The 12,470-nt window shown below is 34.8% G+C and overlaps 1 protein-coding gene across 1 annotated transcript in view; it reads left to right on the top strand.

The window, feature by feature from the left end:
- LOC150093712 (centrosomal protein of 290 kDa-like) overlaps positions 1 to 12,470 on the top strand; it is a 462,999-nt gene that overhangs the window by 382,054 nt on the left and 68,475 nt on the right. The window contains exon 23 of the mRNA XM_090412505.1: positions 1,363 to 1,593. Coding sequence (XP_090268631.1) covers positions 1,363 to 1,593 — 231 coding nt within the window. The remainder of the gene's footprint in view (positions 1 to 1,362; positions 1,594 to 12,470) is intronic.

Here is a 12,470-nt window from a genome sequence, read left to right as displayed (position 1 = left end):
ACTGTCTTGTATACAGCTAATTTAGTGTTCCGACTAATTTCTCTCTTATTCCATATGAATTTATTCAGTTGACTTCCCACCATACCAGCTTTGCTGATTCTGTTGTCTACTTTTTTTCCCCAAGAATTAAAGATCTTTAAAATCAATGTAAAATGAAAATAATGTATTTATAGTTTACATCGACAAATAATTACATTAAAAACTGCTAAAAGATATTTATTGATGTAATTATTTAATAAAATCAATAATTATAAAAATTTATTGATGTAATTATTTGTCTCCAAGCTTTCCCCCCCCCCCAGAAAATTTTTTGTGGACACTTTCCCATGCATACGGTCAAATTGCTGTAAAATTTATAGTGCGGGTTGCATAACCCACACTACAGCACACTCAACCCCGAAATTGCCCCTAAAACATACGTCCCATTCGCACAAAGAAGACAGGATCTATAGGAGAACACAATTTTAATAGAAAGAATCTCGACCACTAGATTGAAGCATTCAAAAATTAATCAAGATACTTTTGCCATGCACGTTGAACTAGCATTGTTACTACAAGCATAAGTGTAGAACATTGTAATCAGACTTAATCCAATAAAGCCTTATCTGTTTTCAATAGTAAAAAATATAATTTAAACAAAAAATTCAACTGGCTTCAGCTGGAAAAAAAAGGAAAACACCAAAGACATCTAGACCACGTGAAAGTCGTAAATAATTTGTCTTCTAAAGTTTTATCTCATATTGAAAACAACCTTTTAATGAGAAGTTTTAATTTTGCCTTGTCTCCAGAGAATATCCAAAAGTGGACATTACAGTCCAGATTGAGAAGGGATTATGCCATCTTTCAAGATATTCTACAAACCTTATTCACATTCAAACTTCTGTTATGTTACTCAGAACTAAATTATCGCCTAGAATTATTCCTCAACTAGAATTAATAGCTCTCAAAGAATTATAAATAGTCAAAGCAGGTAAAGGAAATGCAATTTTTTTGTTTTGTTGCTTCTTTCAGAAAATCTTCATTCAATTGTCTGAAGCTTTCTTTGTTTCTCTGAAATTTATTTTTTTTAACCATTTGAGTAGTCTTTTTTTTTTTTTGACTGCCATTTACAATCTTTCTTTCTTATTGATTTAATCAGATTCTTCCTTTCTACTTCTGTTACTGTATAATTTATTTTTTCTGCATTAAAGAAAAATTCTCTTCCTGTCTTATCCAAACTTTTTAACATCTTTCCAACCTCTGGTTTAAGTGTTTCAGTTATATGAGTGCATAAAGTTCATGACAGAAGTCTTAACATAATAATTTTCTTCTGCGTATAGTTTTAGGTTATGAATTGAAATTGCTATTATTACTCTTTGACAGATTGTGTAACACATGAAATTCATGAAGCAGATAAGCAAAGAATTAGTGAACTGGAGGAGTCACAACTGATTTTACAACAAGAGATATCACAGCTGAAAGAAGTTGCAGATATTGCATGTCATCAAGTTGAATCTTTAAAATCAGCAGAAATAGGAAAGGAAAAGGAGATGGATTTAATGAAAAAGGAGCTCTTGCTAATAGAAGAAAAGAGTGATGAAAAAATGATAATTGGTAAGTAATTTTTAAAACAACTTAGCATTTAAAAATATCTTTTTAAAGTTCGTTAAATGAATGTGCACTTATGGCATCTGTTGGGAAGCCCATTGGATGTTGTAAGCACACACAAATGCATACACCATTAGAAGAAAATGGAACTTGCATCTTCCTATATTTCAGGATTTACCCTGAGTTCTATCTCCTGCCTCCCATGCCTTGAGCTGCAAAATCTTGTGGGGGATGGGGGCATGCACTGTAAGATCCTCCTATTGTATGTTTCTATTTCTCTTTCTCTATTACTCAATTTTGAATTTTGAAGACCATATTTTTCAATCTATCTTCATAATCATTTCCACATGGGTAATGAAGATAACATGCTAGCTATCTTGATTACCTACAGTTGGATCTTTTCAACTGACTTGCTATTTCTGTGGAACCCAGTTGACTATATCTGCACATATTAGTTCAGATATGGTCATGTCAAAGGTTATTAAAGAATAATTTATATTTTCTTCTAAGTTAGTGTTCTCTTCAACATTGCAGTTATCCAATGTGATACAGTATCCTTCCTAGCTGTGTGGTTCCTGAACTTTAATTCTCACTATAATCCTTAGTCTCTAGTTTCATTGGCTACTTATAGCAAATTATCATAATGTTAGCAATGATCTCAGTCCAAATTGCCCTACTTTGCACTTAGAACTATTAATCTATTATATATTAACAATTGTACATGCAATTAGTTTTTATGAGTCATCAGCTTACAGAGAATTGGTATCAGATATGTTTCCTACAACTCACCCAAACTTAGCATACTCAGCTGACAAATGTATATCACCCTTCAAGCCATCCTGATTACTATTATTATTAGTGTATGGACACCTCAGTGAAGTCGAAAGACTTATTATGGGAGATCCAAAACTATCCACACAAATCTATCATACTTCTCCGTGAACCCATTAACAGACAAAGCACTCACAATTAACTCTGTCAACCCATTCAATTCATTCCCAACTCTCTAAGCAAGAAAAATCTAGTCCTCACACCAAAAGTAACCACACTTTTTACTCAACTTCAAGGAATAACCTCTCGATCTTGTACCTGTAGCCAAGTGCTGAGACATATTTCCTGCATCAGTCCTATAAAACCTGTTAAGTGACTTAAATATTTCTATCATATCCCCTCTTTTTTGCCTATCAGGTGTTGGATTCTGATTATATAGAGATTGGAGTAATTATTATTTGTTTCAGAATCCAACATGATCTTCCATCACATAGGCTAGACTTGTAAATATTATTTAATGTAATTCACTTGTTTATAATTTAATATTCATATAACTACTTTTAACCTTATGTAATATTTAATTATTTAATCAAAGATATATGTATTAATAATGAAAAGACTTAAATATTATTAAGCTATTTTATTTATTACTATGTTAATATTATAAGAATTTGTATTTGATATTTTAACTGCGCATTAATTGATATGTAAATATTCTTTATTTATTCCTATTTGTAGAAGTTTAGCGTTATGCAATACCTCAATTTTATTATGTTTTGTTTTGTTGTCATGGAGACGTATGTAATGAGTGAGCATGTTTTGGAACACCACGTGAGGAGAAGGTTTATTGAAAAGAGTTTTAGAAAGAAATCACGAGAATAATTTAGGCGGGAAGAACAGATATATAAGCGACGAACGCTGAAATTATTAATTAATTAAGGGGAGATTAGATAGATTAAGATGAGAGAGAGAAAGGAGAGGATTGGCATTAGGTTGGAATCGGAGCATTCGGGAATCACAGTGCGATAATAGCGAGTCGGCAAGTCACTCAAGCAGCTAATAAAGTCTACTAGTCGAGAGGCGGTTAGCTAATAAATTGTAGAATAACAATTATAGCTACTGAAGACAGCTGAGTGACTACTAAATAGACTAGCGATATTTGAGTTGAGATTCAATTTCAGGGCCGACCTTTCAAGGACATACAGAACCTTGAAGCAAAGCACAGAGTTATTAGGGAATAGTAGAGGCTGTAAAGTTGAAGTTACCGTTAGCTGTGCTTAGAAATATATTGCCTAAAGAATTAAATGAATGCAGGAAGAATGAACAGCTGTGCATATAAAACCTCAAGTTAAGGAATTATTGTGTATTGCCTTAATTCATAAGAGATTAGTAGTACTTCATGCAAGAACGTTTGTTTATGTGTATAGTGACCGACGATTAATTCAGTTATTGCTTAGAAGAATTATTTTAATGAGTGCCGTATACTGTTTAAGTGTTTACAGTTATAAAAAGTGTTTACGTATAAGTAGGTGAAGAAAAAAGATTATCGGTAAGATTATTCCAACCGTTAATATTCCTATACAGAGAAGCGTGAGAGTTTCATCCTAGAATTTCCTTATACTAACAGTAACTATTGCGGAAATTAGCTAAAGTGTAAATTTATAAGTGTTTGCTTGTGAAGAGGTATTACTGCAATTTTTATTCTATTTAAAACTTAAAGAACTATGAGATATTGATGTGAATGATCATTAAGGAACTTTATTAAATACCTAAAAGGAACTGTGAGAAGACTGTATTACAGATAACAGAATTACCATTGTCTGAGTTTGCATGACTTTATTATCAGAAAGGCTGAAGTGTTTATAATAACTTGTTTTGTATTTTGATCTTAAGTGTATAATTTGTGATTATAAAATTAAATGTTTGTTTTTGTTAATCAAAAGTTGCATTTTGCCTGAATCTCTTTTACTGCACCATTCATAAAATATTCGAACCAAAGCGGGTAAATTAAGTAAGTCAAGTATACTCGGCCAGTATATATTTTAAGGAGAAATAGTTGAAGGTTGATTTTTCTTCAATTCTTGAACTAATTCAGATATAGAGTGGCGCAGTCTTTAAATATAAATTTTCTCTATATTTGAATTAGAAACCAACTAGCAACTTATTATTTTGTTTAAGAACATCATAGTGACTAACATGTCTGATCCAAAGTATAGATTGAGACGAGTAGGGTCCAACACAGGTAACTTCTGCAATTCACACAGCCTCAATCTCTACTCATAGGGTACATTCCACATCCCACTCACCATCTTGGTCGCTTGCTGTGAATCCTCTTCACCACTTCATCATCCCTGAGAAACCACAGGATCAGACCTGAGCACAGTAATGTACAGTAATTTAGAAGTGAACATATCAAGACCTTGTAAAGTGGAGCAGCAACTTCCTTATCTCTACTTGTTAGTGTGTTATTCAATTGCCAAGTAATATTAGGAACTACCTTGTCAACCTTAGCAGTATGCCCTCTAAACTTCAACTCTCTTTCTGTTCCCCCCCCCCCCCCAATCACTGATTTCTTCTTTTTGTGGAAGTATAGTTCCATCAAGTTAGTACACAGCTTGTAATCAGTCTATTCCAAATGTGTAGAAAGGCTTATGTGTTGGTCGTTCATGTTGTTTAATTTTGATGGTATATATCAGAACACAGAATTATAAGTAAATAATTATTTATTGACTTATTGCTGATATTTCTCTAGTGTTATAACCAGCATCTTCAGAGCACAAAAACACAGTTTGTCACAGTATGAGACTACAACAACAAGGTGTAACACAGGGACTAGTTTAATAAAATTGTAGTAACAACACAAAGACTAACATCCTAATATATATATATATATATAAATGATTAGTACTATTAACTCGGGGTTGGGATATGTTCATTTTTCTAAATTAACTGACTTAAAACCCGAGAATTATAACACAATGACATTTATTTGAAAAAACGCAACATGTTTCGTCAAGAATGACTTCATCAGGCGATAAGAACATAGAAAGATATTAAAAGAGACTTAAATTAACATTGACACACTCTAAAGCTATACAATTATAAAGCCATAATATTCAACTGTAAATTACAGTTATTATGAGCTTGAACTACAGTCCGAGTTAAAGTTCTATTGTTGTACACCTGTGCGTGTGTGAATCACGCGATCTCCAGTATATAATAGTAGAGTTGAAAGAGTCAGGCAAATTATAGCTAAGATTATTATTCAAATGAAAAGGGTCCAAGGCGATTTCTTTTGACTCGACAATGCGGCGCTCTATCTCATCATGGCAGATGTGTAGGTTTGAAGTTGATGTCCAATTTATTTCATGTTGGTGGCTTTCGTTGTTCGTGTTTATTGAAAGCAGGACATGGCCCGACAGAGCAGTTGCTCTGGTTCTCTTATAAGCAATGTCTCTCTGGTGCTCTTCGAGACGTAGTAAGATAGATTTCTCTGTCTGCCCATAGTAAGGCTTTCCGCATTCACAAGTGACCTTGTATACACCTGGGAATTGTAGAAGGTTGTGAGGTTGTTTATAGTTGTTGAAGCGTGATCTTATTTTTGGCAGAGTCGAGAAGCACGTTTTTATATTAAACTTCTTTAGAATTTTACTCAGCTTTTTGGATAGTGTGCTGATATATGGCAAGACGATATGACCTTTGGAGTCGTCCTGTGTCTCTACGTTGCTACGTTGATGACGGGATAATTGGCTGTTAATACTTTTTAGAGGGTAGCCATTGTTTTTAAAGGTCCATTTAAGATGTTGTAGTTCCTTTGTCAGTTCTTCTTCATCTGACAGTACAGATCTTGCACAGTTCGCTAGAGTTGATATAATACCCAACTTTTGCGCTGGATGGTGATGGGAGGACGCATGCAAATATCTGTCTGTGTGTGTTGGCTTTCTAAAAATAGAGACTTTAATTGATTCAAGCTCATAATAACTGTAATTTACAGTCGAATATTATGGCTTTATAATTGTATAGCTTTAGAGTGTGTCAATGTTAATTTAAGTGTCTTTTAATATCTTTCTATGTTCTTATCGCCTGATGAAGTCATTCTTGACGAAACATGTTGCGTTTTTTCAAATAAATGTCATTGTGTTATAATTCTCGGGTTTTAAGTCAGTTAATTTAGAAAAATGAATATATATATATTAGTGTCCTAAAAAAAAAAAAAGAGAGAGAGAGAGAAGCAGGTACTAGTTATTATGTCTTAAGATAACTTATGGCTATATAAATTTGCCTAAGATTTGGAAGACAGTCATCTTAAGACATAACTAGTACCTGCTTTCTCTCTCTTTTTTTTTTTTTTTTTAGGACTTCAGTCTTTGTGTTATTGCTACAAGGGCACCTAATTAGGACTTTAGTCTTTGTGTTGTTGCTACAGTTTTGTTAAACTAGTCCCTTTGTTACATCATGTTGTTGTAGTCTCGCGTACTGTGACAAACTGTGTGTTTGTGCTCTGAAGATACTGGTTATAACACCAGCGAAATATCAGCAATAAGTCAATAAATAATTATTTACTTATAATTCTGTGTTCTAATATATATACCATCAAAATTAAACAAGATGAGTCTATAAAAAAGTGCATAGCTTTACTTTAAACTGATACCCATTATCTTTTGCCCATATTGACAGACTATTTATTCATTCTCACCTCAGTTTTAGACCTTCAGCAAACGATTGAACATTTTCTTTCATATTATTTCCCCTGCCATTTATGTACAAATTAAACAGTAGTGGCCCTAGAACGGAAGCTTGTGGCACATCACTAGCCACCTGCTTTTGCCTAGATTCTGCTCCTCCATATACACATGCCAGCCATCGAATTAGAAACTTTTATGCAGATGTACGTAAATGTCACTTACACAGCATAAATGCAAAATACTTGGTTACATGCTTCATCACAGGTTCTAGGCAACGTCAATAGTGTTGATCACAATGGGATCAACAAAAGATCCTTTGGAGTTTGATAAAGGTCTTATTGTGGGTTCCTGTCTGGATGGAGCCACGATTTTGAAAACAGCTGAGCAGACCTGTTTCTCAAAAGGTGTGATATCCATTGTGTTTAATCAGTGGAAAAATAATCCACATTACTCATATAAGAGGGCTTAACTGTGGTCCTAAAATATTATGTCAGGAATGAAATCACTGCCTGTGTGCATCAATTGACTGAAACATTTAATGAAGGCTTTTCCCAACAGGTATCCCAAACTATGCTTAGGGAATGAATGGGATCAGTATTGACAGTCACATGCCTGCACAGAAAGCATTGATTTCTGCAAAGATCTGGAAAGTTTGTCTATAGTGATGTCAGGAACACTTTGACTGGACACTGGAAAAAAATTCATGTGATCTGGTGAGTCATGGTACACCTTGTTCTCTATTGATGGTAGGCAGAGAGTTTGGTGGGAGCCTTATGAAGCAAAGAACCCAGCTTGCCTTCTGAACAAAACTCAAAGTTCTAGAGGTGGTGTCATGGCATGGGACATGTTCTGTTGCTATGGAACAGGTTCTCTGATATTGCTGGAAGGTCAGGTGTCCTCCAAGGAATATCTGAACATTGTTGCTGATCAAATCCATCCTGCAATATTTACTTTTTATCCAGTAGGTGATGGTTGTTTCATGGATGACAGTGCTACTGTCCATCATGCAAGAATTATTCAGCAGTGGTTCAGCAAACATGACAGTGACTTCCACCATCTTCCCTTGCCACAACGAAGGCCAGATCTGAACCCCATTGAGAATGCATGGAACATGTTAGAAAAACAGATCTGGGAGCCAAGTCTTCTTCTGTTAAACCTGAGCCAGTTAAAAAAGGCTAAAGGAGGTCCAACACAGTATTAAATAAAAGTTTATAATTCAGTGCCCAGTATGTGGACCACTTTTTTGATATCTATCCATCATCCACTCTCTTATCCACATAACCAGTGTCATATCCATTCCCATTTGGTCTAATTTGCATAACAAAGTTCAATGTGATATTCTATCAGATACCTTTGCAACATCCAGCAGAATCATCATGCAGCCATTTCATTTATCAAACTCAGCTGTCATTCTATTATAAAAGGTTAGTAAATTACTGAGGCATGATCGGAATTTCACAAAGCCATCTTGCCCCTCATAGAGAATGATATTCTTTTCTACCCTTTCTTGAATTCTCTTTTTGGCCAATTTTTTAGTACTTTTACCACCACTCCTGAGATACTGATTGGTCTATAATTTGCTACTGCAGTCTTAGAATTATTTTGTCCTCTTTCCAGTTCCTTGGAACTCTACCAGAGCTGAGACTTAAATTAAAGAGCCTAGTCAGAGGCATTCCAGTTTCCTTGCATATTCTTGTAAAATGTGATCTGATATCCTATCTAATCTCGCAGCCATATTTACATTGAAATTCCACAGTATCCTATGAACCTCCAATTCATCCACTCCTGTTCCCACGTAAGTCTTTGTCACATGTCACAGCAGTATCTTCACTTGAATGATATATGCTTGCAAAGTGGTTACTCAGTAGTACGATTGTTTTATTTGCTTCTGTCATCTCTTCTCCATCAGTGCTTATTTAGGTTGTTCTTCCATAGTCATAATCATACACATGTGTGATTGGTCTGCAATATTTTATAGATTTTTGAAGCCGCATTGCTTAAGTTGCAGAATTTTAAGATGGAAACCCAAATCCTCCATGCTTCTTTGATAGTTGAAGAAATTCTTTTTTAATTTCTCGGTATCAGTTGGACAAAAAAACATTTCACAGGCTTACTATATAATTGCTTTTCTTCAGCTTCTGTGATGTCTGTAATATTTATTATGTACAACTAAGCAGGAAAGATTATGGTTTTGAATACTATGGCTTTAGAAGAAAAGAAAAGTGGTCCTATTTTACAGCCTTCTAAGGTTTCAAAGTTTTTGTATATAAGTACTTGAACTGGTAATATTGGGTTAGGGGAGAAAGGAATTCCAAGTATAATGAGTGGTTCTGAATTAGGGCTTAGACCAAAAGGAATGCCTCCAAGATACCACTTTCCAAAAACTTTTACTTTTCTCTTGTCTGCATTAGAAGTTAATCTGCTGATCTTGCTAAATTTTTCCAAAGTATCAAATAAAGATATATGGAATCATTATCCTTCAAAGTGCCCACTACATCATCGGCATATGCTAATACCTTATTTTCCTTCATAGTTGAAGGAACTGTTATTCTTCGCAAAGCATGTGTGTTGTCGACCTCCTGTAAGAAAGGTTCAAGAAACAATGTAAAGAACAGTGGACTAAGAGGGCAACCTTACTTGGTTCCTTTTTGAATTTTGACCGGGTATGATGGGAACTCATTAAGTAGGAGCTGGGTAGTTGAATTGGCATAGGCTCCTCTGATAACAGATAGCAGCCTTTTACCTACACCAGTTTCCTGGAGGTGTGGAACAGAAATGGATGCCAGACATTATCAAATGCTTGAGTAAGGTCTACCGATAGCATTGGTATCAAGTACTTTATTGTATTAACTAAGATTGTATTAAGCAAGATGATTAGAACAGATATGGCTGTCAGAAGATGCCATCAAAACTACTCAGGAAAGGAGGAAAATGAAGGCCACAGGAAATTTGCAGAAAGTATGGCATTTGAATGCAGAGTTTCAACGACAAGCCAGAAGAGAGAAGGAAAAATACTCTAACCAGGAATGCCAAATGAGATCTTTTCAAGAAGATCAGTGTTTGATCTTTTCTAAGAAAAGATCAAACACTGTGTTGAAATGTCTTTTCTTATACGTTTTTGATCAACAGTCCACAATCGCAGAACCCATCGGGCACACAGGTTTTTCATGTGCAATTTTTTGTGCAGGATATTATACGCCATTCAGTTGAGATGCCTACAATCGCAGCAATCTCATACACTTTCAATCGGTGGCCTTTCATAATGATACCATGGATTTTGTCAATCATTTCCTTCATAGTGACCTCAGTCGGGTATCCGGAGCGTTCTTCATCTTAGATGTACTTACGACCACGTTTAAACTCATTTATTCAAAAATAAATAGTTTTTAATGCTGGTGCAGAGTCCCCATGAGCTGCATGTACTCGACTTTGATCTGCGCAGCCATCCACTACGTTTCTCTCCATTTTTATGAAAAATGCGAAGATGGTCATTTTAAATGCTTGCCAAAGGAGAACTACGTGTCGCACATGGCTAAAAGTTTGCCAGGTGGCATGAAAAAGGTGATACGTGCTGACACTGGTATGAATGAACGAATTGCGTTCCTGTCTGTTGGAAATTTACCAAACTTTTCAAACAACCCTCTTTTGAACAGGAACCCATTAATGTTCCAACAGTACTATTGTCTTCAAACAGATTTTTGTAGTGTTTTTGAAAGGAGTTAAGGATGTCTTAAGTGGTGGACGTGTCTTTACCATCAGCACAGATTTGAGTGATAGTCCTTTCTTTTGGAATTTAGTGAATTGTCTATTGAAGTATACAGCATGAAACTTGTTTTTCTCCATTTTTAAAATGGAGAATGCGAACATGGTCATTTTAAATGTTTGCAAAACAAGAACTACGTGCCGCACGTGGCTAAAATCTTGCCAGGGTCATGAAAAAGATGATACATGCCGACACTGGTATGAATGAATGAATTGTACATTCATTAAATTTGAATTAAATGAATTGAATCAATCAACGCAGATTTGAGTGATAATCCTTTCTTTGTGAAATTTAGTGAATTGTCTATTGAAGAATACAGCTAAAGGTCTATTTGCTAACTTCTTCTGTATTCTTGTTTTAAAATTTCTTTCTTCTACTCGTTGGTTTGTCTTTACTAGACTGAATTGGAAGATCCAGGAACTCTTCATTATGACTCTCAGATATATATACGATATTCTAATTGGCTCTACTGCAGCAAAAGTTTTAAAAGGACAAGCGTTAATACAGTGTTCAGAACTTTCCATTTCTGACAAGATTTGAGACATTTATTAGTGATATGTCCAATCTCCATGCAGTTGAAACATTTAGATTTGGAGCAGTTACAACCCAAGTGATCATATGAACCACAATGCAGACACTGCCTTTGTACTCCAGGATAGTTTACCATAACTCAGGTTGTACCAATGGTGACAACATTTCGTATGGGCATCTTCATATCCATTGTGAAGGTGACATCATCAGAAATTCAATTCTTTGCTTGATAAATCCTTTCATATGTAACTAATCTTATCCCATTTTGAGAATGTCTGTATAAGAATTTCATTATTGTTCTATATATATTTTATTGGAAATCTTTTGATTTTTACTGTTTTTACCTGGCTCCCAACCACTACAGAAATAACTGTGCTGCCTTCAAAAGTAAACCCTGTAAAACCCTGTAATAGTTCCCTTGTTTCCACATCTTTAACTACAATTAAATATTTCTCTTTGCCGTATGGGGGTGAAAGAATAAATCTTATTAGCACCATCTCTCTTTTAAAACCTTAGTCACCCATTTCACTTCTTCACATCCTGGAATTTCAATTCTTTGATTTTGCACCCGTGGAGGAATTGGTACCATTATCTCAGGTGGGGAAAAAAATTAACCTTCTGCATTTGTTTGTAAGAGAGAGAAAAAAAAACCAACAACTTTCAGTCGTAAGACTGAGAATTAAATAATACCGTGATATAGAAATAATTCCACACCACTAGCAAATGCTCTATCAGAACTACTATAAAATGGCAGCCGTAATACCACCAAAAGTTATCCTGTAATGCAGATATTAACTGCTACGAGCAATATTAATATTTACTTTAAAAAAAAAAAAACAGTGTGCTAGCAGGGCAAAAACCACCACTAGCACCAGTAAAATAAAATCAAACTGAAAAAAAAAAAAAAAAAGAAGTACTTATCTTGCCAAAAACTGAGATGCCGTCAAAGGGAATCAGGTCCTGAAGTGTTACTAAGGTTGAAGTAATGCGGAAGCCATGTTTCCATATATCATCAGTCATCATCATCAAATTCTTCCTGACATTTACCCTTAAGGGGTTTACCGGATATGATAGTACTACATGAAAAATTTACATCATTACTAACTTCCGATCTACAATTTTCCTCCAAATCA

This window comes from Typopeltis vanoorti, chromosome 23 (genome assembly GCF_054136105.1).
Source record: "Typopeltis vanoorti isolate ZY-2024b chromosome 23, IOZ_Tvanoo_1.0, whole genome shotgun sequence".
Classification (NCBI taxonomy): Eukaryota; Metazoa; Arthropoda; class Arachnida; order Uropygi; family Thelyphonidae; genus Typopeltis; species Typopeltis vanoorti.
Note: the sequence above shows the minus strand (reverse complement) of the source record. Positions and strands in the feature narration are given on the sequence as shown.